Source organism: Rhodnius prolixus, unplaced genomic scaffold (genome assembly GCF_049639745.1).
Source record: "Rhodnius prolixus isolate KJV_2025 unplaced genomic scaffold, Rpr scaffold_3, whole genome shotgun sequence".
Lineage (NCBI taxonomy): Eukaryota > Metazoa > Arthropoda > Insecta > Hemiptera > Reduviidae > Rhodnius > Rhodnius prolixus.
In genome coordinates, this window is record NW_027411603.1 from 12651868 (window position 1) to 12678695 (window position 26828).

At 32.2% G+C, this 26828-nt stretch overlaps 2 protein-coding genes and 1 long non-coding RNA gene across 7 annotated transcripts in view; 1 reads left to right on the forward strand and 2 right to left on the reverse strand.

Annotated features, from left to right (window-relative positions):
* Nup358 (nucleoporin 358) overlaps positions 1-20175 on the reverse strand; it is a 33722-nt gene extending 13547 nt beyond the window's left edge. For 4 of the 5 annotated variants that reach the window (XM_074127394.1, XM_074127393.1, XM_074127392.1 and 1 more), the window contains exons 1-25: positions 19990-20175; positions 19081-19306; positions 18828-19001; positions 18522-18691; positions 18291-18433; positions 16801-16933; positions 16517-16685; positions 16332-16435; positions 15439-15553; positions 15141-15359; positions 14375-14495; positions 13307-13475; positions 9496-9647; positions 9166-9316; positions 8300-8540; positions 8018-8160; positions 5445-7928; positions 4269-4950; positions 3762-3916; positions 3110-3282; positions 2296-2503; positions 2151-2214; positions 1453-1589; positions 648-846; positions 11-61 (exon numbers count right to left, since the gene is read on the reverse strand). In XM_074127394.1, the coding sequence (XP_073983495.1) occupies positions 11-61; positions 648-846; positions 1453-1589; positions 2151-2214; positions 2296-2503; positions 3110-3282; positions 3762-3916; positions 4269-4950; positions 5445-7928; positions 8018-8160; positions 8300-8540; positions 9166-9316; positions 9496-9647; positions 13307-13475; positions 14375-14495; positions 15141-15359; positions 15439-15553; positions 16332-16435; positions 16517-16685; positions 16801-16933; positions 18291-18433; positions 18522-18691; positions 18828-19001; positions 19081-19306; positions 19990-20061 (6655 nt within the window). In that variant the 5' untranslated portion in view covers positions 20062-20175. The remainder of the gene's footprint in view (positions 1-10; positions 62-647; positions 847-1452; positions 1590-2150; positions 2215-2295; positions 2504-3109; positions 3283-3761; positions 3917-4268; positions 4951-5444; positions 7929-8017; positions 8161-8299; positions 8541-9165; positions 9317-9495; positions 9648-13306; positions 13476-14374; positions 14496-15140; positions 15360-15438; positions 15554-16331; positions 16436-16516; positions 16686-16800; positions 16934-18290; positions 18434-18521; positions 18692-18827; positions 19002-19080; positions 19307-19989) is intronic. The other variant, XM_074127391.1, reaches the window with a different exon arrangement.
* Positions 20176-20459: 284 nt separating this feature from the next.
* LOC141453815 (uncharacterized) lies at positions 20460-25095 on the forward strand. The gene is made up of 4 exons (XR_012458204.1): positions 20460-20655; positions 21017-21249; positions 21365-21505; positions 24740-25095. It is a non-coding gene; the product is annotated as an uncharacterized lncRNA (long non-coding RNA).
* LOC141453807 (mpv17-like protein) lies at positions 20893-25816 on the reverse strand. Its single transcript, XM_074127443.1, has 3 exons — positions 25210-25816; positions 22452-22583; positions 20893-21181 (listed from the first exon to the last, which is right to left on the reverse strand). Exons 1-3 carry the CDS (start codon positions 25471-25473, stop codon positions 21002-21004), a joined length of 576 nt encoding a protein of 191 aa, XP_073983544.1. The 5' UTR covers positions 25474-25816; the 3' UTR covers positions 20893-21001.
* Between the last annotated feature and the right edge of the window lie 1012 nt (positions 25817-26828).

The window sequence follows — 26828 nt, forward strand, 5'->3', positions numbered from 1 at the left end:
AATATCTAACCTCCGAAAATTGGTGTATTTTGACTAGTTTTAACATCACTGGACGGGCCATCTATAATTAACGAATTGATTACATAATTAACCTTTGTGTATTTTTCAAAATATAAACTTAATGTTAGAGTCAATAAACAAAATTGCAAACATTAATATTTTGAATAGAAAATTTAAGGAAAGAAAAGCAAAAGCTTTAAAGTTCGATCCCAGAAAGGATACTTAAACATTTCTTTTAATATTAAATGGTTCCCATTTATACTTTCAAGAGCAAAGCTGTGTAACCACTATAAGAACTGTAAAGTATCACGGTTGCACACCATTTACCGAAATTAAAATAGTACAAAATCATCCACTGATTTGATTTATTTAATTGCTTCGTAATAGTGTAATTACTGTATAACCAGGCTTTTGGCTGGTCCATTTTTTTCCAATTTAATAAAAACATCAGCCAATTCAAACATTAGGCTTGTGCCGCGTCATTATTTCTTGACATTACCAAGAAGGCTGTTGAAGGTTAGTTCGGAGTTCCCAACGAGAATCGTAAACATACACAACTCACACGACTTAAAAAATAGTGACAGGAATGTACCAGATAAATACAATAAAATCAACTAAAATGTAAATAATAATAATGAAATAAATACCCGTTTTAACAGTTGTTCCAGAATTAGCACCATCACTTTTTTCAGATGATGGGTTTTTGGAAGTGTTATCAAACTTCACAGGTGTAATAGACTTTATTCCACTTAGAATAGACTGTTTCAATATAATTTTAGTTGTTTTTTTAGGCTCAGCTGTGCTTGTTTTGCTTGGAACACTTTTTAAACTTAGTGTTTCATCATCCTAAAAAGTCCAAGTTTTACATTATAATCAATTTCGTTTTAAAGGAAAGTAGTTTTTACGTATTAAGTATTGAGAAGTTTAGTCTCCACAGAATAATTTATAAAATCCCTTACGGTAAGTTACATGTGATAAATTAAGATTACATGTAAAATGTATGTAAAAACTCACACGAATTTATCTTACTATAATTCTGATGATCTAACTTACAATGTATTTCGAGCTTAGAATTTTTCACTAAATTTAGTTAGCTTTATAACAATAAAACAGTACTTGTAAGCTTAATTTTATTCTTCAGCTTTTCAGAACGCCAATAAAATATATTTACACGAAAAAATTTCAAACAAAAGCGAAAGGGCTTTGTATGAATAAATTAAGCTAAAAAAATATTTCTTTTTCTTCAAGCTTCAAATTTTAGGAACTCATTAATTACCAAAAGTACTCCAAAGGTAGTCTTGAACAGTTTATTCAACTGAAATGTTTCTCAAGAGAAAAATTGAAAGTATCCCACCATTTTGTGACTCTCATTAAAACAAGATGAACAAAAAATTAGAGAAAATATTTCGAACCAAATTTCAAGAAAATTTATTATTCAAAATAATACGATACCTCATCTTTATCACAACCAGGGCATCCCGGACAAGGATTTGCCTGTAGATACAAATAGAAATTTGGCGGAAGCATAAGTGATTCTGCTTTCTTTCTCAATTCTTCAGACACTTTTTGTTCGTATACGATTTCAACATCTAAAATATAATTATTTATTAAAAGGTTAGTATTTCATAAATTTTGATAAGGTTTAATCGGCAGTAGCCCTAGATATTTTTATAATAACCTTTTCTTTTTTTTTTAATTTCTATACGTTTCAGATATATTTGTTCTCTTTATCAGCCGCTTCTTAAAATGCGTTTACAAACAGATATTGGTAGTTATAATGTATTTCACTCGTCATTTAAAGTTTGAACTATCTCACGCCGCTACAGTTTATTCGGTTACATAGAACACATCTTCCAACTCTTAAAGATATTAAGTTATTTCACTTTTATTTTCTATTTAAATCTTTTATTTTCTTTTGTTCAAGTTTTATGCAACTTAAATTTCTGTTCTCATTCAATGTCTTCTCGAATTTCACCATCAGCAAATAAAAAAAACTAATCTCCATAAATTTTGTCGAGTTTGATACGTCAATGTACATTATAACAGTATACATTACTGGTTGTAAAGTAAACACATTTTCAGAAGATCGTAAATGTTTATTACACATTCCAACTGGACACTACTCGAATAAAATAAAATATTTCACTAACCATCATTATCGTCGGAGGGCATACTTTCAATTTGCGGAAGTGATGAATCATCAACAAGTTGGCTCTAAGTTGAAGAAAACGTTGACGGAATAAGTGATAAAAGTTGTTAAAAACAAATACTTTTTTATTAAAATAGTAAACGTACCTTTGCTTCGTCCACCGCTTCCTTAAATTCTTGTGCGATTTGTGGAGTCTTGAATCGAATAGCAAACTGTTCCTGTACTACTTCACCACTGGCAAAATCTTTTGCCGACCAAATCCAACTTTTATCTTCTTTTACTTTCATTACAATATCAGGAGTAAGGTAATGATTGAGTGAAAGCTTAAATATTGGTTCTCGTCTCATTAATAACCTACAATTAAATTTTTTATTTGACTCAAGAGGGGTTTAACATAGTTAAGACGTTGATTTTATCCTTCTTATCACACATGTTGATTATATCCCTAGATTAATCATACATATAAATTAACACATTTTGACGCTCCCTAAATAAATAGAACTCTTACGATCTAGCAAGGATCAAAATCACATAACTTACATAGGCACATTGCTGAAGGTACACTTCCTTACACAAAAATGTTTGGGCTCTTGGAGGTGTGACCAATTGCCTCAATACTTTCTTTGTTAGTGATAGGAGGCAATGATTTTTTTAATTAAACTTGAAACGCAAACAAGTTTTTGAAGAAATAAGTAGCCAAATTCCCCGCTAAGACATTAAGAATATACCACTTTGAAATGTGTCCCCCAAGGTTTCTTCATCGAAGAGATTCTTAAGTGAGTAAAGATGAATCGTAAGGCTAAATTGCCTTTCTAACTTAAAAAACTATTTAAAATTTTAAGGGTATCAAATAATAATAAACATTTCAATTCTAATGACTAAGATCTCTATCAGTCAAAGTTGTTTTATTTCATACACACATAGTTTGAATGTAAAAATGAGTCGCTAATCTCATCATACCTTATTTTTCCAGTGGCATTGTGTTTAAGAATTTTGATATCTCCTATACCACGTTCTTTCCATTCCTTAGAGGTGGCATCAAATCGAAATAATTTAGCTCTGTGGCTATACAGAACAGTTTCATCTTCTTCGCCGGTAACTACGTTTATCTTATCTGGTAGCGGTATGACAGGCTAAAAATAAAGCATTATTCTAGGTCAATAAAAATAAACCGTTTTTGAAAACACTATATGCTGGAAGACTAGAATCAGTTATGTTACATTTATGAAATTAATTTACTTTTATTGTAGTTATTCCGTTAGCGAAATTCTGGTCAACATTTGTTCCAAAGAGAAAGAATGAATATGAATTCGCTGCTATGCAGTTTCAGGTTAACAATAATAATAAGCAATAAAGAACTTTTATTTATTTATTTATTTATTTCTGTTGCGCGCGCGACAACATCTCAGAGCTTACATGGCCTTAAATGGCCTTCGGACAGTGTTCTCTTGCAGACAAAATTGATCAATTTCCTGGGGAGCAGGAAATCTAAGAGCAGTCAGCTAAATTAGATCCCGGTATCTCACCTTGGGAATCTAGTGCTTTATCCATGAGTTTATACCTTCCCTACCGAATATAATTATTACTAGGATTGAATTTTGATTATAATTACCTTAAAATATATATCGCTTTCGTCTTTACCGTCTTGATCACTGTCTCCATGTTCACTACCAGATTCTTGTTTCTCCGGTGAGGTAATGATGGGCTGAGCTTGAGTGGCTATCTTATTTAATGAAAAATTAAATTTTGATTTGCTGGTCTGTACATCTAAAAAGTATTATTAAAAAGTATTCACGTTAGTTTCAAAATGAAAAATGAAATCATATCTAATTATTACTACTTATTCTACCAAATTAACTATGATAGTGTACATACTATAGCCGTAAACTTTATCATTTAAAAATTAAAATTAATTAAAAATTCTGTTTGGATTAGCGCAACCAAACTATCCTAACAAATCACGCAACACCAATTGTTGAGATGGAGAGCGCTTTCATCGATAAAACTATGTTTAAGTAAATTACTGATGAATACGGTAAAATGGGGTCAAAAGAAAATTAAGCTGCAGGGGAAAAAATTATCTATATTTTATACGCATGTCTGTATGTTATTCACTTACCTTGTAACGCAGTGTCAACTCCAAAGTTAAACACTTGGTTTGGTCCTATTAATGTGTCTTCTGCAGAGGTGTCCTTAGGCGCAAAAGCAAAAGTAAAGCCACTAGTACCAAAACTGCCTGTCTTTTGTGCACAAGCGATTGATTGAGGTTCTCCAAAAGTTATGGGTTGCAAAGTACCACCAAAAGAAGATGAATTATCAAATTTAGTAAAGCTATTACTAAATACAGAATTGGTTGACGGCTTTGTGTTGGTCTTATTGGTTTTGCAAGAAATACAAACCGAATCTTCTTCTTTGTTCTCAACATAGCATGCACTGCAATTCCAAGCTCCAGGAGGTCGGAAATGGAGGCTTGAAATGCTGGGCTTTGCTTGATTAATAGTACTAGCAGTTGTTACAACAGTTGTCTGAGTAAACCCAAATGATACAGAATTCGAAAATGATCCTGTTGTACTTTCCTTGGTTGCAGCAGGAGTAAATCCTGGTTTATTACTGCCACAAGCTACGCAATTCACAGTTTGGGGATTGTTATGTACATAACATGTCGAACAATCCCAACTGCCTTCAATGTAATTTGCTTTCAATGTTGGAAGTTCACTGTTAAGATGCTCTTTTGACTTGGAAGGAGAAGTATCTATTAAATTAGCTTGCGCCTTCTCAAATGCTTCTTTGAAAGCAAGAGCCTGAAACCAAAGACAGATGGTATAAATTAATTACATTTTACAAGTATCCTGGTTTGTTATTAACAACTTTGCAACAATCCAGTTTCATAGAATAGGTTAAGAAATTACTGACACTGGAAGGCAGAAGAGAAATTAAGCCAACAAATATATGTAATCCATTTATTTGCGGCAAACCACAAGAAGAATGCCGACAAATGATGGATTTTTAACATAAATTTTTGTCTCCAAATCCTTTCAAACTCTGCAAATCCAAATCCTACAAACTCGCAAAACAAAGGAAGATGCATACACAATGTTTTATTTCTTCCCACTAATTCATTCGTACAGACTCAAAGCATCATTCATCCCTGATAAACCTCCGAGACAACTGAAAATACCTATTGATCCTTGATTATTCTCCGAATATGAATAACTGTTAGGAATTATTCTACTTGTGCAGTAGAGAATATGGTAAATAAGTAATAATGCTAATAAAAAAGGTTTATGTTCATTACCTGTCCAGGACTCTTCAGTTTCAAAGTAAATATTTCATTAACTCCATCTGCACCCTCAGAAAAGTCTTTAGCTCCCCAACTGTACGATCGATCTGAAGTAGTAGAAGGTGACAGAACAATGTCACTGGTTAACCTATGATTGCAGCAAACTTTAAATACTTGTTCTCTCCTCATTACTAAGCGCACTACTCCAGTTTCTTCATTTTTCAGTATTTTCATTTTACCTACTCCTCGCTCTTTCCACTGTTTGGTGTCCTTACAAAATCTGTATAATTTAGCTCTCTCCTCAAAAAGTACCATTTCTCCCTCTTCACCACTTACTACTTGCACTAACTCTGGAAGTGGTACAACAGGTTCAAAAGTTGCAGTTGGAATAAATTCATCATCTGCATGTGGATGAGGAGATTCGATTTCTTTTACGTTAGATATTTCTGCCGCTGAGTTACTATCCCCAAATATTTTTGAACCTGCAACCTGAAATGACAATTTGGAAGTTTGATCTGTACCTTCCAGTGATTTACTTAATTTCGAATCTTCATCACCGAAAACTTTAGTTCCCGCTCCATGAAAAGTGAAGGAATAGTTTTCAGAAAATGGTTTGAAATTTCCTGAACTTAAGAAAGAATTTTGTGATTGCTGGAAAGGAGAGGATGTCCCACTCGTTGTACTAGTATTTGAGTTATTTAAGATAGAGAAAAATGAACCTGAAGAAGTATTTTTGGTACTTTCTGGTGAATTGTGCTGCTCCTTGTTGCTTACATTAAGTTTAGAAGTATTTTGGTTCGATGAAAAACTGAAACCAGCAAATGGACTTTCCGCCTTTTTTGCTTCAACAGTTGTAACTACTTTCGCTTCTTCAGCTGGTGGTAATTTTGGTGGAGATGTAAATGTAAAACCTCCAGCAGTTATTTTATTTGCTATTGAATTGGAGCTGATAGTTTCAGAAGTTCCTTTCCAGGCAAAGGTTACTGCTGGAGGTATTGAAAATATTGAGGCAGCAGAAGTCACATTACTTGTTGAACTAGGTTTTGTGGGGAATGATATCTGTCCAGTAGAAATACTAACATCACTCATTTCTTTCACAGGAGAAATGACTAATCCAGATTTTACTTGGTCGAAAATCTCTTTAAATTTCTGACCTTCTTCGGCTGTTTTAAATTTAGCACACAACTTTTCGATATGCGTAACTTCATCTGCAAAATCACTAGCTGTCCAACACCAAGCCAACCCTTTAGGCTGCATCGGTATTAGTTCCATGTCAGAAGTTAGAAAGTGATTAGCACAAATTTTATGAATTTTTTCTCTTCTCATCAATATTCTAGCTTTGTTGTTTGTTTTATCCTTCAAAATTTTGAGATCGCCTGTCCCTCTTTCTTTCCAAATCTTGTCGGCAAATCTAAGAAGTTTTGCTTTTCCAATAAAAACCACATCTTCCTGCTCTTCACCTGTAACAACGGCTACTTCTTTTGGAAGAGGTATGATAGGTTTAAAGTCAGGAGTAGAATCAAATTCTTGGTTTGATGATTCATTTAGAGGAATTTCATCATCTGATTCTACAGAAGTTGTCTTCTGAGGTTCCGCCTGTAGTGGAAGATGTATCTGAAACTGATGTGCAACACTTGCAGAGGAAAAGGGAATACCTGCCACGGTTGATGCAGTTACTGCTGATGTGGAAGTAGCGTTTGTAGAACTACTGATATCACCGAGTCGATGCTGAGGTGGTATTGTAACACTAAGAGTTGGTTGTACAGATGGCACACCAGTTGGAAGTGTATCCGACGTTGTTATGACTACATTTGTTGGTGCACGGTTTGTCTCTGCTGACAAAGCCGAGGCAGTATTGAAAGTTGGAGCAGATAATCTATTAACAGCATTTAATCCAACAATTTGAGAAGCTGTTCCCGCTGCAGCAGCTGCAGAAAGACCAAGTGAACTTTGAAGAGACGCAATACCCTGAGGAGTAGCAAGAGAAGGTGGAAGTTTTGGCTGCATAGTTCGTAAAAAATCTGGAAGTTGCTGCCCATCTGAGAATGGCAAAGCGCCCTGATTATAAAATCCTACATTACCCTGATACATCTGATCCACTCTGGGTGAGAAATATTGTGGCACTGCCGGCCCGCCGTAAGCAACTGCTCCAGTACCCTGTATATTTCTTTGAGGTGGGTAATAGGCAGGATAATTCTGATATTGCAGCATTTCATCAGGATATTCGTCTTCTTCTATCATATTATACAGATCGGGTCGTTTCACCTCTTTTTTAATATCCGATAGTACATTTCTTGTGTCATTCTCTAAACTAACAACTTTATTGGATAAATCTTCAATTGCACTTGTTTGGGATCTCTGTTCAAATGTGAGACTTTCAATTTTTTCTAAAATGAGTTTTACATGTTCTAAGATTTGTTGCATTTTAAGTTGATTTGTATTTTGTTGCATTGTTAATATATCTACTATTTCTGCTGAATTATTACGAAACTTTAAATCCTAGAAAAAAAGAAATTTTTAATTTTCATTAAAAATTGAAATCCACGTAAAAATAATAATAATAATAAAAATAAAAATACTCTACTTACATAATGTCTATTAGGAGTGCTAGTTTGATGGAATCTGTGAGAATGATTAAGCCGGGAATTTCCAGCAATTAAAACAGGAGAACCACCACTTTCATTCGACAAGTTTCCATCTGTGTTGTTACAGATATCTTTTTCTCCAATTCCTGAAAACAATAAACATAGATCTGTTAGGATATTTGTAGGTCTTTTGAAAACTCACTTCATTACTTTTTAAGGTTTAACACATCACTAATGCCAAAAAATAATAAAATTACTTTTCAAAAAAATCAGCTTTATTCTTACCCAAAGAAAATAATGTTGCATTTTCTGGTTCAATGCGAGAAAGTAGTTCATCAACTTCAATCAATTTATCCTTAATCTTGTGATGAAATGGATGAGAATGATTGTCCTTAATCATATCCTTGGCGCGAAACAGTGAATCCCTCGCCTTTGAAGCCATAACAGCTTGATTGCAGCGCATTTCTGATGTTACTTCTTCACCACGATATCCATTAATTTGCTGTTCAGCCAATTTTTGATAGATCTACGAATTAGCACCGCCTATATTAGCGTAAGGTATTACTAGTATAAAGACATATTTCTTTGCCTATATATTACACACACATTAAGGATTCAAATATCGATCGGTCCAGAATAAAAATAAAACCATAACTCCATTTATTTACCACTGTACCTCGCTATTAGAATCCTTAATATACATTTTTTACGGTCACTAAAAGCTAATACAAATTCCTATTACACACATAATTCTAAAGAGAAATATTAAGAATAATAAAGTTTTCCTTTAAAGTAACCTTCAAGTGTTTTTCCTTCCCAATAGGACATCATAAAAGGCAATTACTCGATTTAGTAAAAAACAAAGTGCGAACCAGATATGCTGCTCTTTTCAACTTTTAAAGCCATTTCCCTCAAATGGTTGCCCAAATACGCAAATGTAAATTAAAGCCCTTTCATAAAGCGTGTTTGGCATAATAGTGATATTACAGTCAACCAAAAAATTCGAAAAAAATCAGAATCTATCCTCGAGTCTTACACCCATAAAGTTTCTAGTACGACGAAGTCACTTCAAGTTAAAAACCCGTTAGTAATTTTTTTTTAGGAGATAACAAGATTAATCTAAAAATTAAACAACAACTAATATGTAATACCAATGCTTGGTTGAAGGCTGCCTGCGCTGTGTTTAGACTTTTGAAATTATCAATAGCTTCCTCATATTTTTCTGATTTCATTAAATGACAGCCAACAAAGTATCTTGCTTCTTCTAACAAACCATTTACATCGAACATTTCCAAATCTTTTCTAAAATAAAGAATTCAAAATAAATAAAAAACAAAATACTTAAAACCTCATAAAATAGAAATAACTTTCAAGAACTAAAAATTAATTTTCAATGTTAATTATTTTATAGTAAATTTTATTTTACAAATTATATTTTAATTTCTATTAAAAAAAAAAAAAAATACTTGTTCGTCACTAACATGGGAAAATCAAATATTAAATTAGTTTTCTGATGTTTATTCAATGAGCTGCCAGCAGCTATGCGTTCCAACTGAGGAATTGCTATTTGCCATAAATGCAAAGCTCTTGCTTCACAACCTTCTGCTTCATCCATTTTCTCACACTCAGCAGCCTACCGAAAGAAGAACAATACTTTTTTTAACTTTTGACTTTATCAGAAGGATTTCAATATGTAAACCTTTAATGCTCAGTTTTTAGATTAGCTTCATCCACATTCACGAAAATAACCATAAAATAACTTGAAATAAAAAAATTAATGTTAAATATTAAAAAATAAAACTTTTATCTTCTAAAAAAGTTACTTGATATTAAAATCCATCAATAAACGACAGATTTTTACGAAAGCATAACGTAGTTTCATAGATTCATAATTGTTTCTTTAGATACATTTACCCGTTTAAAAATAGTTAATATAATTTGAGCATTTTTAGAAAATCATATCTCTAACAAACTTCACTTACTACAATTTTACGTCACTGTGAAAAAAAGTATACAGCAGCTGAAGTTATGTGTTCTCTTTGTGAAATCGATGGAAAGGACTTGGCAACATCTAATTCGAAATCAAAGGTGAACTGCTCGGCATTGGTTTCCAAAATTTCAATTTATATTTTGCCTTAGAAATTTAATTTTATAGACAATGCTTCACAGTTCAAAAATGAAAATGTTACAGGAGATTACATTGTAAACTAGAAACTTAGAAAATGAAAAATAAAAAAGTTGATTAGGTTAAATTTGAAATATTATTTAACAGTTGCTATCTCCTTAACTGGACATGCCAGTCGAACATCGAAACAGAGATATCCATTAACTCATCATTTTTGAACGAGTGTGGATCCGAAATGCACCCATCTTTTTTGGCAAGTTCAGAAGATTTATAAAACAATAGGCCTCACTCCAAATGATTAGTACAAGTATTATCCCAGATTTCTGATAAATATAAAAGTACAGACACAGCCAATGAATCATCGTGACATTTCGATTTCCAGCTATCTGACTTAAGAGTTTCTTATTAAATTTAAAAATGTTGTTTATGCAGCAAAAAACTTTGACAGAAAGTACTCAATAGTAGAATACAATTTTGCTGAAGTACTTAAGGTTTCAGAAAATTTTTATCGGTAAAATGACCTTACAAAAACCACTATTGAATTCATTTGCGATTCAATTAATATACCCTTAAGAACCCAGAATTCACAATTGCTAACAAGTTTTGTTTTAGCAAGTTTTTTCAAGTGCGATCTCACACTTCCCTTTCTCACAAGAGAAATGTACTTCTTTTACGTATACCCTAATTAATTAATTAATTAGAATATAATTAAACCAGCTGATTAAAATTTGTTTCGGTCCTTTTGCATTGCATTGCGTGAAAAAATTCAAAAATTTCATAAAAATAGTAGGGTGAAGGGACCAGTAATTGACTGGGCACCAGTAATTGACATACCAGATATAAACTGGTATTATAAGGGATATGTGCCGTTTTTAGTGGTGATTCTTTCAATTTCGTTATTGAGAAGCCTTTAGGTAGCAGTTCCAGAAAAATATTAATTATTGGAAGGTTCCTTGGTATCGTGGAAGGTTATTTGTGTTAAAAGTTCAAAATCAAGGAAAAAACAAGCCGTTGCTAAGGAGGATTGATAAGAAAATAATTTTTCTTTTTTCTTATTTTTCGTTTATTTGTTCATATATTCGTGTGGTTATCAATGTTCTGTTATAATTAGTATTACTTGTAGCTTTAATTTATGTAGTTTTTTTTTTTAATTATAAGAAGCATTGAGGATTAAAATGGGGCTGTCAATCACTGGTCCTTGAAACGGCAATCTGCCCAGTATGTCAATTACTAGTCCTACAGCTTTTTTGTTTGAGACCAGTGATTGACTTCCAGGGAAAATGATAAGATAGGTTGATAAATTTTATTATAATTAAAAATTCAATACATTGTAAAATAAAATCATTGATAAAAATCGGCAACATAAAATAAATAGTAAAACTTCCAACAAAATATGTTTAAATTAATGAATTAGCAAATGTACGCCTTATTTCAAGAGGGCATGCAGAATGATTATTCTGTACAGAACAACAATGTATGAACAACAAACTGGAATAGTCGAGATCGCCGAACAGTTTCACGAGGCCAACGTGACTGATAAAAACGACGCCCACTTATCGGAGTTTGAAAATCTCTCATTCTCCCTCAGTTTTGGGTCCTTGCCACATGCCAAAGAAGAAAGGGAGGAAATGGCTGAACCATCAAATAAAACGGCCAGGGGAAAAATGAAGCTCCCTCAAGAGAAGTACCAGGTGCGAAATTAAACATAAGTGGAGAAGTTGGTGACTTAGTGATGTTACACATTTTTTACTTTTTAATCTAGTTTTTTTTTCATTGATGTTTCATTTATTTATTACTGTTGTAAGTGCGAATGCTTACAACCTGAGGCGGGACGCAATGAACGTGCACAGTGTATATGAGTATATATACAGTGTATATATACATGAGCCCAAGAGGTAACTCAGTAATAATAAACAACCAAATACTGTTTAGATGCAAAAAATAAGAACGAATTACATTCAGATAGTTTGGTTTCGAAGCAAATGACACTGGCAGCACAGATTGTGGAAAATATTAGCGAAGCGCTCCAAAAGAAGGGAAGCGTAGGAGAAATTTTGTTCACTAGAAAGCACCAACAACTCGAACCCAAGGACGCGTAGATGCCATCAGTAGCAACGTTATAGGCGGAATGGATAAAACAAAGATGTGACCACATAGTCTAATCGGAAGTAGAGAGTTTGGTAAAGTGAGAACCAAAAAAAAAATTCCCAAAAAGAGGTTTAGGTAACAAAATATTTAGCGGAAACTTGAAAGGATAAGAGAGCGGAAGAGTTGAGAGAAAGAAATAAAAGCGAGCCGACAGACATTGTGTACGATCTAACAAGTATGTTAGCTAATATCTTCTTGGTACTGTTGAAAGTAAGGGCTGTTATTCAAATTACCTGTCTTGGCTTGGGGACTTAATTAAAACTGTCCAGTAGGACAGTTGTGTAAGGGTTGGTCGTCAAAAACTGTATAAAATAGCGTAATGTTGAAAAATATTAGATTATTTAGGTTTGCCTATTTAAAAACTGATTGTAATTAATTATGAATAAGACCGATTTTTGTTATAAACCCAATTGAAAAAGTGATTTAGGTGATTTATTTAGATTTAAAAGTGATTTTGAATGCATATCTTATGTCGTTTCATGAATATATTTGTATGTCAATTACTGGTCCCACCCCATGTCAAACACTGGTTCCACCGAAAATTCGGTATGTCAATTACTGGGTCATTGACATACTTACAAAAAAAGTCATTTTTGGTTGACATAAAGATCGAATTTACTGCATTTAAAATATTAATAAAATAAAGTACATCCTACTGGAGCGGTACAATTTTACAACCTACACCTGGAGCCAAAATAACGGAAGTTATTCTACCTTAAACTCGAATTTTTTCTTAAGCAGTCAATTACTGGTCCCTTCACCCTAGAAGCTGGAATAAGCTTTTTGAATTTCAAGGATTGGTATTAACGTAAAAATCATCATTATAAAAATTTATATATATATTATCAGTAATTAGAGGGGGAACACGTCTTTTCCGGATGTAAAGGCGCTTTATTGCTGGCTTGGCTCCTGATTTTCCTCGAATTTACCTCCTGATCTCCTGATTTATGGGTACCTGATTACTGTTGTTTACATCTTTTTGGCATACGATACAAGATGAAATTATGAAAAAAATTTACCCTTAATGAAAATGTCCTGGCAATATTGATAAGAAGAGGTAATGGAATGTTTTCACCTCTGACTATTTCTAAACCTCTTTGTAGTAAATGTCTTAAATCAGCCATAGAATTCTTGGCTTGTGATAAAGAATCTCCAACAGATTTTGAAAAGCAGCAAGCACCTGTCCACCTGCAAAAACCAAGTTCAAGTATACAAATAATCAAATCTGATATGACACTAAACTCATCTTAATGCAACTGTTAAATCGTCTCAATTTTTTTTTTAAAAAAAAGTGCCAAATATATATATATATAAAATAGGTGGTGGAGATTAAGTCTTAGTCTCTATGATTTTGGTTTGTATTCACAACTTCTTCACACCATCGAATATTCCCACAATGCTCTCCCATTCTCTGTATGTATACATAAATTTTGAAAGATTAAAAAAGTACTATTGATACAATACAAGACCTGACAAATTATATAGTTTGCTCGAACACAGCATACTTAATCAAACGTTGGTCTTAAAAAAAGGATACAAATACGTTGTAGTGCGTGCAGGTGCCCCACCAGAAATAAAATGACTAACATGTCCAAGTTTGAATAAAAGTCATAATGTTGAAATTTAAAATAAAACGAAAATAGTCTGAGTCACCCTTCCACATATAGTTCAGTGCTAAGTATAATTTTGCAAGTTCTTGGTACCGATTTCGAAAATTAAAAAAAAAACGAAGTAATCATTTAACATAAAATAGAAATACTACTATTTAAAGTACGCAGTCTCCTTTTGTTTTATGTTATAACACAATCATTTCTAAACGTTTCATTCCACCTGATTCATTCTAATAAGTATCTACTAATAATCCAATTATCTGAAAAGATTTCCAGCCATTAAGTACTGTTTCTAGAAACTCTTTAGAAAATTACCAGGTGGCTTGAAACACAAATAGATAATTTCATTGTTTTCTAAATGAAAACAAAAGAAGACTGAAAACTCTTAAAGGTTCTTTATTTGATGAAGCACCTCATCATTACCAAGTCTCAGGCACCAAGTCCTAGTGCCGAAATACTAGCAAATAAATACATTACCATTTACTCTGTTCGGCTGTACATAATGGAACAGATACATCAGCTGGAATGATAGGAGGTCGATCTGGTGGTAAATAACCTCCTACTTTTTGATCCTCAAGTGTGACCCCAGCGCAAAATACTGAAAATTACTTATTATGTAAATATTTTTACGCTTTTAACAAATACTACATACAAACATATAATCATTTTATTTAATTTCTTTTAATATGTATAAGACCAGCAAGTTAAGGTATTGCTCTTCACGGTTAGGCATAAATAGGGCAAATGAAACATAAATTAATTTAACAAAATTAACACCACACTGGGTCATATTATCAGTTAAGTTACTTTATCATCTATAAATGTCCAACACATCCTGGATCAATATAGCCATCAATTTTCTAGGCCATACCAGTGTAAGATCAAAATTTGAATAAAGATTTTATACAAATTTTGTCGAATGTTCAGTGAGTATTGAAACGAACGTTCAGTTCTTTATAGAACCGTTGATTTCGCACAACCATTATGCCTCTGTAATAAGCAACTTTGTGGGATCTGTCTTAGATTTAGTTTGGAGCTCGCAGCTCCCTCTCGGGGACAAACAGTGGTCAGAACTGCAAAGTGTGCAACAGCTTGCCGGATGGGATTTTAAATTTGGATTTATGATTTAAAAGAGGATAAAGTTAAGAGAGACTAGCGTATTTTAGTTAAGTTAATGGTTATACAGTATTGCTAAGTATTACTAAAAAAGTAAATATTATAATAAAATAAAATAAAAAAATACCTGCAGCATATAAAAACGAATCTATATCAAGTTGATTTAAGGATTCTACACTAATACTATTTAAATTAGTCCCAGTGAATTGAAGGTTTTTGAACTGGGTTGTATGAAAGGAAGGTGCAAGTTTACATCTAACTATGGAGTTCGTGTTCTGCAAAGACTGAATACCAAGCCAAACTAAATGATGCAAGCTTCCTACATAAACGCTCTCAAAACTGGAAACTGAAAAAAAAATTATTTTATTTATTTTTTTCGACATACTGAAAAAGATTTTAAAAATCACTAAAGGCGGGCAACTTACCAAATGTTGATGGTTTGAAATTATTCTGTGAAGGAATCTTTTTCGGAATATTTGAGTTACTTGTTAAAAAATAGGAAGAGCTGAGATTTAGTTGATCTAATGAAGAAAACACTTTCTGGAAAATTAAGTTACAAATAAAGTTTGTTGAATAGCAACTATTTATTATTATTTTAATTTGACACATGAACTGCTACGGTTTTAGCGCCCTAAAGCTGTTATTTTTTATGAAAAAAATGTGAGTGGAGTTACTAGCAAGAATTAGATTCCATGGTAGTCGATCAAAAAAACTACGCTACCATGATCTAGAAGATCTAATCTGACACTTGAGTAAAGGATTATTCTAGTACTATCATATTATAGTTAAAGTCAAATTCTCGAAAACAAACTGATTGATCAACCACTGATGACAGATGAACGTCCGAAACAGGTCAGGAATACAAATCATCATTTATGATGATAGGTAACCAAATAATCATTTCGTCGTGCAATGACGAAAAATATAAGCTACATTAAGTAACACTGCTGGCCCCACTTCTTCAAATACTTGTTAAAATGTAACTATTTCCCCAATAATACTTCTGTTAAGTATAGCCCCCCCCCCAGCACATAAAACACTGTCATAAAAGAATTATTTCGGTATAGGCAGTACGTTAGAAAATTGGATAACAATAAAAATAAATAAATCTTCAGCTACCACGATCCCCAAACCAAATGTAAGTACAAATCGTTCATAAGCAAAATTTTCTCGTTCTGGATCTTAATCAAATGAAAAAAAAAAATGAGTAAGAACACTTGAATAGTGAAATAAAACTACAGGTGCTTTAAAACTAAAATTTATGAATAAGCCTCTAAATTTGAATTACATTTTTAATAAACCAGGTCTAAAGAATTACCTGAAAAATCAGTAATTTCCAATTATTGACTGTAAAATGAAACACTTTTTCCAAAAATAGTTTTTCTGAGTGTGCTTCTTTCACTAATGAGAGCAACATCTGACCTGAAATTCACAAAAAATCTGGCTGTAACAAATTTTCACTAAAATAAACAAGTAATATGAAAATTATTGAAAAAAGCTGACCTGCTTGCACTATTCTACAACGACTGTGGTTGTACCAGATTTTATACATTTTTTTATTTGATTCAGTCATTGTGTTGTTGTGTAAAGCATGTTTTGGTGAATCGAATGTAGCTATAAGTAAAAGGGGCACTATCATCTTCTTAGTTTCCTTCCACAAACCATTTCCCTGCTTTCCATAGAGAAAAAAATGTTAAGTATTAATCATTTAGAAAGTAAGGAACTTATGAAAATAAAAACGTAAATAAATAAAGCATGAACTACATTCAGATAATGGCATAACTAACCTTTTTAGCACGTTTCAATAACAACATTGTTATATGAAACATGAGCTGGGAACCAATATGTTTAATAAATTCTTTAAAAATCTCTGATGGATTTGCAATGTTACTGTTAGCTTGAAAAATGATCTGATCTAAGCTGTAAATGAATGGGAAATGACAAAATCAGTAAAATAATAATGAATCTTATGTTTAACACGACTTCCTAATATTGCAATTCTTTTGAAAACTGTGCAACTTTTGGATATTTACAAAATATTTGTAATTGCCTTCACTATTGGGCTGGTACTTAACTATAATCAAAAAGAGAGTGTGCCATATCCCTCTCCTCAAGCCCACCAAATATAAATTTTTAAATAAATAAGATCGTTAGTAACTCAATTTTTAGCTATGGGGCCATCGAGAAAATGAGAAAAACGGAAAAAACAACAATCTTTCAGGAAAGTGAATTTTAGCACATGTTTATACTTTAAACAATGCCCATGTAATAAAAGTGTACCGGACTAATCTTTGATGGCATAATGTCCGACAAATATTTTCGGTCAGTGCCCTCAAGGCTTTGGTTAATTAATAAGAGAATGAAGTAGTTAGTTAGTGAAAACGAAGAGTCTTCTCAGTGCCTCGCATCCATTTGGAGAGGCAATAACGCTACACGAGCACCAGTGATATTTCAACCAATTTACATTTTCCATATTTCAAATGCGGTTGGTTACTACTTATCCTGTTTTCTTGCATGCGCTGCAAAGGCAGCACCTAACCTTGGGACAAGTACAGGCTAGACCTTTCGGCAGTCACGTCTGCTTACCAAACGGTTTAAAGTATTTTGAGCTTCGGGAACCAATTCACGTTTTTTGTCTATAGTATCTCTAACACAGAATATTGTCACATCAATTCATCCTTAGGCCTTATTCGATTCACACCACAAAGCTTAAAATTTATTTTTGGCTGCAGCTTTGTTTCATAAGTTTTGTCACTCGAGCACACGGTACATTCCACAAACATTGATACTATCCGCTTCTTCATTTCCCAATATTTTGTCACCTAGTATATGGAATGATTAGCAGCTAATACGAAGCCCTGGAGCCAAACGAAGATAAGAGTAGTCGGAGGGCTCTTTTTGGTTAGACAATTGCTGCAGGATAGGGCAGGATTCTGAAGCGGCTATGTAATGCACCAAAGTAGAAACAGATATACAGTATATCATTAGAATGGAATCTAAACTTTCAGTTAAAATGTAATGTGCCTGAACAAGTTATAGGATTCGCAGACTGCATAAGTAAAAACGTTTTGATAAATTTCTAGAAAATCACAAGTAATTAGAAAATTTAATCAGTAAATGGGATCATTCTGTTGGAGATCTGGGCTAACAATTCCTCATGTACCACACATAAATAGAAACAAATAAAAATACCAGTCCTATGAAACTTTTTTACTAGCATGAGAGAAAGTAAAAAATTAGACTGAAGAATAAATGTTTTTTGCATTGATTAACTTACTTGTAAACTGTTTCTATTGACTCGGTTAATTCCCCGCCTTGTAATACTTCACTAAGACTGAGAGAACATACTCTATCGATCGCTGACAACCACTGAACGTAGAATTCCCAGTCACATTTTGATGAATTTTCTTTGTGATACACCTTTAAAATAAAAATAAATTTAAGTATAAATAGCATTTTAACTTTTATTCTATCTTATGATGGGTATTTGAGGAAGATATGTACTCACTTCACAAATATGGCTTACACATTGATACCAAGGAAGATTAGTGTTATGGGATTGTCTTTTCTCTATATCAGTTACATGATTTAATGCCAATTCAGTACGCCCAGAATCAACATAAAGGTTTAAAAGTTTGATTCTAACAGCTATGTCTGAAGGTCTAGCCTTTAGTTCAGCTAAAATTAAAGAAAAAGAAGGGCTAAGTCTACAACTTATACGATCAAGTACTTCCAAGAGTATTACAAGTTTATTCTGAGCACTTACTTCTGCCACAGATCACTCACACAGTTAATAAATTACATTTAAACTCACAATTTAAAAGATTCTCCAAATCGTTTGAAGCAATGCTGTCATCTGAAGAAAGAAGCTTTTCCTTAAGCATAAAAACGGAGGGATCATGGGGAAAAAGGGAGGATGCTCTATCTGCCCAATATCTAGCCATAACGGGATCAAACTCAACATCTTTATCACAGAAGAGTTCACAAACTAAAACGTGACACAAATGTTTAAAAAATGCATCCATATTTGATAAGTCAAAATAATTTTATGTCCATTTAAAACTTACTTTTAAGTATAAGTTCCGCCTGATTAGCCTCAAGTTCTAAAGAACGACGATACGCCCCAAGCGCCTTATCCTTTAAATTGAGACCTTCATAACACTGACCTAGAAGTTTATGAGCTAAAGATGAATCATCCCTCACAGATAGATACATGGTAACATATTTCTTCGCGGAGTCGAAATCCTGTGCCTTATAATACATGGAAGCAATGTGGTAGCAACGAAGATTTCGCTGAAAGAATAATTAACATTACTTTTAAAACAGATTGAAATTCGGCATAGAAGTTACCTCGTGGTCTTCTTTTTTTTTTTAAAAAAAAATAATGAAATATAAAAGTTGACGAGCACACTAGTTACAAAGAAACAATTTAAACATTTCAAAAATCCACTCTTTTTTGTAGGTCTAAGCGAAGGGTGTCCCCTGGTGGCACCTTTATAAAAATAATTCAATGCCAATTCAAATTCTTCTGAAATTCAGGGTGTTTTTTTGGATAAACATGCATTTTATTTTTTCTTTTCTATATGGAATCACTCTTTTGGTTAACCTAGAAAGGGATAACCCCTTTTTTTCTCACGTAAAGTTTACGCTACACAGTAAAATCATAATCTGATAATTTTTGGCACCGTGTCTTGAGCAAACAATGAAAAATACGCCAAATATTATGCAAGTTAAAAACAAATAATAGTTACAAAAGAAAAACTATTGCATCTGTAAAACTTCTTAACTGCGTTTAAATAGTAGTTGTACTACGTTATAATACCAGATTTTTTTTTGTAAGCAAATGAATCTTGCATTAATTATTGAAAATAATATATTTTAAATAAAGAAATTGCATGTCACAAGCACTTTTGTGACAAAATAACCTTTCATTACTCAAGGCGGCAATTTAATATTGACTAATATTTTTTATTTACCTCATGCTCGTTTTTAACTTTACGAAGAAGGTCTTTGACATGTTTGTCCACATCAGATTTTCTCCTAAACATTTTAAAAAACTAATCAATAAATGATAATTCTTCAGGTTTCATTTAACCGCGAAATGATTACTTAGAACACAATTCACACATCAAACTACTGAATTTAGTCATCCAACATGGCGGTTAAACAATAAAATAATAGAGAATCAATTAGAAAAACAATTTTTTTTTAAAAAAAAGTAAAAAAAAACGATTTTTAAAAGTTACATTCAACATTTTTTATTTAAAAAAAAATGCTTTTAAATTTAAATGAACGTAGTTCATGGGGAACAAGCCTCATTTAAAGGGTCACGTATTGGTGTAAGAGTCACAAAAAATACCAATTAATAATGAACATAAGCTAATACATTAGTAACTAATACTAAAACAATTAGGTAAACATTTAAAAAAAATATCACATATATTATAATAGATTTTTGTCAGGAATAATACGACGCTACCTAACGGTAGAGGATGATAGTGCCATCTATTGTGGGGGTTTTGATTTGAAGTGTTTTTGCTTTTGCAATGTGATATGTCGTAAACTAAAAATGTGCCAAGTCTTTGCTTGGCAGAGAGAAGTTGATGTATTTGAAAATAATATAAAGGAAATAAAAACTTGAGGTGAGATAAAAAGAGAAAGATAAAAGTTTTTTCTTCTTCTAGTTAATAACTCATTGGTTGAAGGCGTAACTAAAGTGAAAAATCGCTTTCTTCATGTGACACAAATCAGTATTTTAAAATAAATCTCTTTTTAATCAATAGTCTCAAGAGAGTAGTTCAATTTTTAAAAGCCATACATAATCCTATTCTTTCTTTCAATAACAATCTTGGGATAATGGGTGAAGATTTAAACGAGACTATGGTAAAAAAATTGTATTTTACAAAATTTATTAAGGCAATAAAAACAATTTACATCGATCTTGTTATTAATAAACAGTTTAGTAGCTCTACATTCTAAAATGTTTTATTATTGATGTTTCAGAGGAAGTGCAATAGGCGGTTTAAAGTGGCTACCTTCTAAATGTTTCATATAAGCTAAAAAGGTCGACCAAACTAGGCTGCAAGCACTAACGAAAGGAACCCTATTTTTTTCTGATATGAATGTATAGTTTATAGTTTGTAATACTGGCCATACACATACTCCAACCTATAACAGACAAACAATATATACATTCAGAAATACGTAATAATTAATTATCACCTTACCTGCGTAAGGTATGAAGTTTCCTTTACTAAATTTATAGTATAGGAACTAATGTTTACTTGAATTGGTTATTAATGTTTAAAGCAAAAGAAATTACATTTAAATTAAATGTTTTTTTTTTTACAGAACAAGTAATAATGTTTCAAATCATAACAAATTCTAGAACTGAAGTGTAGAATTAATTTGATCAGTCAATTCAATACAAGTGGTGAATATTCTACACGTAACAATGTTGAAGAGCATTGGACTTTAATTGGGCTGATAAGAGTAAGTGACTACTTACAAGACTTTGTTACATATTGGGCCTTTTTGCTGCTTGAACAATGCTGCTTATTATTTAAATATAATACCTGCATTAAGCACACCACGACGGAAAGTAGTTGTTCTCTCCACGCTCAAGTTTCTTTCTTCATTTGCATGACAGATGTCACGAATAGTTAGCAAGAACTAATATTCAGAATTATTTCTCTATTCTGGATCCTTGCTACCTAAATTTGGGCTGATATGTAATGATTTTTGGGAGTCTCGGATCCTGCATTAGGTTGAAGTAACTAGTTAATAAATAGTACTAGTAGCAAAGACTTCGCGATCGTTCCGAGTAGCACTCTTCCACCTTGTCCTTGGGGCAATTTCTTAAGGCCAGCATACGTTTTACAAGTTCACATACTAGCGGCTGCTATCAAGGCAAACAGCACCCCCTAAGCAGTTCCACTGATAACTGGTCGCAAGATCTTGGCTTGGCTAAGTGTTCATGCCGGTTTAATCTAGCCTTGGATTCAGAAAAATCGAATTTTAAACCTGGCCAGATCGCACTGCATTTGCTGGTGACCGCCCCTCTTAACGGGGTCCAGGGTTTATCCACTTGTTGATTTTGCAACTAGCAAACAGAGAATCTAGTTTTTCTTTCTTAAACAGTGACTGCAGGACCAAAAGTACTAAGTCCAAAGTTCTAAACCATTGCTTTTGCGAATTTTTTTTCTCTGGTCTCCAAGAAATCCCTCAAGTTTTATAATTCAATAAAATTGAATAGAAAGAACTTGGTGAAGGTCAAAAAATAAATTTCTTGTTTTTATTTCCTTATTTTGGGATTTCAGTTCGCTTAATTTTTCAGTAAGTTCAGAATTCAGGCCTGTGAAGAGATGCATTTAACAGATTTCTTTAATAGGCGATTGTTTAAACTTTATAAACATCATAAAATAACAATGATTTTGACCTTGTATGTTGGGAAAAATTTATCGGCAACTTCATGGTTAGCTTCTTTGATAGATTTTCCTTCCAGCAATGACATTCCAAAGTAAAAACTGACCATTGCAAATGGGGTGTAAGAAATCTGTTCAACAGCAGCCTGCAAACATGATTCTAAGTTTTTAAAACTGAATTAAATGTGCCAGTAAAATACTTGAGATCATAATTTCATTTTCATATTATATGTATAAAATAAACAAAAGACTAAATTTAGACTAGAAATTTAAAAATTTGTGTAAAAAAATGAGAGATAAAATTTCTACTTCTCTTTGAAGCCGTTAGACTCATAAAGAGGTATTGGATGTTGTTCGGTTACACATAGTGATTCATGTGCGTTAAGTCAGGAATAGGTTTTATCAAGAAACGCCAGGAAATGTAACTTTTAAAGAGCGATTTCTTTATCATTCTCTAGCTATAGGGTACGACTTTTACTCTACATTATTAGTTTCCTTGGGGTGGTAAAATGTGTACCGTTCAAATTGTACATGACTATAAAATCATAGAGAATAAATAATCTGTGGCCATTTACCTTTTACTATGTCTTTCTATTTTAGAACAGTTACGAGGCGTGATTTGCTGCAGACCCATTTTTCTAAGGGCTTCAATGATTAACAGATATTGGGCTGCTCGGTGCAAAATGCTATAGATAGGTTTGAAGTGCGGACGTTGGATTTTTTTTTTTAATCCAAAAAACTATGACTTTCGGCTTATTGAGTCTCTAGATGTGAGCAACCACTACATGTGGCGCATTCATAAGAAAATTTTAACTGGAAACCCACACATTTTCTGAATGGACTATTTATATTATCGATTCATCTCTGAATTGGTACCTTCCTTAAGATCTCACCAGAAACACTGGTAATGACATTTTTTTAGCTCAAGTGTCTAGGTTTGCTCCAATAACCTTATTCAACCGCAGAATATAATCAGCTATTAAGTATATATTGTTATATGTGGAAACATCTCATGGTGAGCATTTCTAACTGTGCCCTTTTACTTATTGGTATAGTGGTTAGTGAATCGTCAGGCCTTAAATTATTTTGAGAAGATTACCCTACTTTAGCAATTTTAAAATATTCCATTCCATGCTGCTAGATTTTTGATGTTTTATTATTTGAAAGACCTATAATATTCATACTAAACTTAGGGGTTTCGAGTTTTTTTTTTTAAATGCCACAATTTCTTTTATCTACTTGATAAATTAAATGCATTATATGTCTCTATTACATACAAATATTTTCCTCGCATGATTTATTTTAAGGTTCTGAGTTAATATTAACTTGAGATGTGGTTTCATGTTCTTCAAGGGCCACATTCACTACTCTTTTTCAACAAATATAATATAAAATAATATTATATATTTATATTATTGCTCTTTTCTGAGAGGTTAATCCTTACTAAACTAATGAAGTAATCTATCAATTTCTATCATTTTAAAACTAAATAAATAGTAAATAAAAATAATAAAGTTCCGAATATTGTTATTCGGAACAGAAATATGGAAATCTAAGCAGTATTTTTCCAATTAAACAAAATTTGGTAAAATACAAATTATTCCCAAAACGATTCAGGCTTTGGAATCAGAATTTAAGCTTAATTCATTAAGGTGGAACATCAAATTTAATTTTAATTGCAATTTCCGTGAAAAAATAATGGTTTATTTATCAACTAATTAAAAAGATCAGATAGAATGTTCAATATCCCAGTTTTCGGAGTGAATTGAAGCATTACGATCTAGCCCGAAAATGATTAGAGAGAATTTATGGGAATATTGTCAGAAAATAGTGGGAAATCTATTTTATTTGATTTAGCCTCTTGTGGTTTACACGTCTAGAGAGAATAGAATCTAGAATCTATTAGAAATCAATTAAAAATAATAATTATTATTTAGAATGATAATTGTTATTTACTGTTTGCCCTTGATATACTTGTACGTATATCTTCAAGTTAATTTGGCAGCTTCATAATTGCTCCAAAATAAATTATTTTTTATATCCTCTGACTTAGATCAAGTAAAGTTGTTCTCACAAAATCATCCTCATCATTCTCGACAAATGAAATCGAATTGGCAAATGTTTCATTGCACAATATTCGTTAAATGTCTTCCTTAGTAGTGCTTTTTTACTGCTATAATTTTATGATTTTTTTTTGTTATGCAATGTCTTGTTTTAAATGTTAATTTATTTAAATAGCTTATTAAAAAAAAATGTTACGAATTACTTAGGTACTTCTCTTATGGAGGTAATTGTTTTGCAGACTTGCAAATAATTTTTTATCAGCGTCAATTCACAAAAATAGAACTGATTACAGCAGAAGGCTATTTCAAGTGGGTCAGCGAAATACATGTGAGAAATGTGAGTGTAATCAAATTTATGATACTTCGTTCTAAAATCTTTAATCTACAATAAATAAAAGATGGTATTTATAAATGCCTCTATTTTATTAAGTAATTAACAAAACGGAGTAGTATTATTTTACTAGTTCAATAATTAGTGCAAATTTCAAAATACCTTACATGTAAACAGTATAAATGCAGGTTAACTCTTCTTAATAAAATTGTATCTGGGCAAATATAACGATTTATTAAGCCATATTTAAATAAGTGGAAAACTTGGGATCCTCGGGGGAAAATGAACTTCTGCAAGGATTTCCTGGACTCTAAGCAGTACATTATCCGTGCAGCAAATATCAATATTTGTTTATGATAAAAATTATTATTATTTTACCTTCGCTAAAGCAGAACTTAAATTATTTTGAGGCCACATATGCCTAGCAAGTTTTAGCCATAAATTTAAAGTAGGTGCAACATAACAGGAACCAAAAAATAGAAATCTAGCGGTTCTTGCTAAATCCATTTCATCACGTCCTTCAACGTGTTGCTGTACCAGACTTCCAACAGGCCATATTGTTGCATATGAAATCATACCTCTCCAGATTGGATGTTTTTCACTAAATTCTTTAACTTTTCGCAACCAACCAAATTTACTCATTGCAGCTTTTGAATTATTCGTAACACTAAATTTTTAATTTCTAGAAACACTAATTCCTAATGGCACACAAGTAAAGCTACTGACACTAGATTCTAATTATACTTGCTTCTCGTGGTAGTCTGGCCATTCAGTGATCCTTGAGTCTCCTAATCTCCTACTGTAATGTGGAAATATATCACGTGACGATGAAACAGCTGGCAGAGATTCATGTTTGTGGGAAACGGATGCCAAATAGACGTTAATTCATTTCATTTGGCTAGCGCGGTATAAGGTGAAACGTGCAAAAAGAGTGCTTAATCAGTGTAAACAAAGCTAGCCTTGAGATAAGATTAGAGTCATCACTGATGAAAGTTTGCACTTTATAAAAAAAAAAAAAAAAAACTATGACGCTATGGTTTTGTGTTCTTTGCCAGAATTATTATTAGGTCAACACGCATTGCGTTACCCTACACACATTGCGTTGAGGTAATATTTTTGTACTTTTAGCATTATGAATTTGGCAATGACCCAAACTATTCGGCAAATTCTTCTTTGACTTTTTTTTCTTAAGTATTAGTTGAATTAGATTTATTGGTTTTTTACTAAGAATAAAAAGTCATGTGATCTAGTCAACCATCTAGAAATATTGTTATTCCTCCTTGTTTGCAAGATAGCAACACCCTGATATCCAAAGTTATTACATGCTCCTATTGATATTCCAGTTTGAAAGTGTGATTTTTATTGATCATTAATTGATTCCAGGCAGGGTTTCGTTGGGTACAAAGTGTTACTCTCAAAAATTATTTCTGCAGATCGGCTGTATAAATGTTATGGCTGATGGTTTAAATATTTCTTCAGTCTGCAATACCTGTTTCAATGCCAAAATACTTGTAAGATTTTTAGTCCATTTTCTCCTTTTTAAACTAAAGTTAAATTAGTATTATTTAATTTTTTGAAAAATATTTAAATTAACCTTTTAGTAAACATTTCTAGACTTTATCTCGGGTATTATTTTAATTGAAGTTCAGTAATCTAAGTGAGATATAAAATTATCGGAGTCCTAAAAGAACAAAAGTTAATAAAAGCTAGAAGGTAGTTGATATGAAACATTTGAAATTAATTTACTAATATATTGAACTCTTCAATTACATTGGTATTGCGTATGGAGTAAAAATGTTTTCTGTTGCTTTATGTATTTCAATAACACGAGTAAATACTACAATCATTGGAAATTATTCCTTTAAACATTACAGAAAGCAGGACTTCAATAAGATTCTTCAATAGAAGAAGAAATGTGAACATAATTAAATAAAATCATTTGGCGGCTCCTCGTTCGAAGATAATTTACTTTGATTGTAAATTTGTTTTTTAAAATT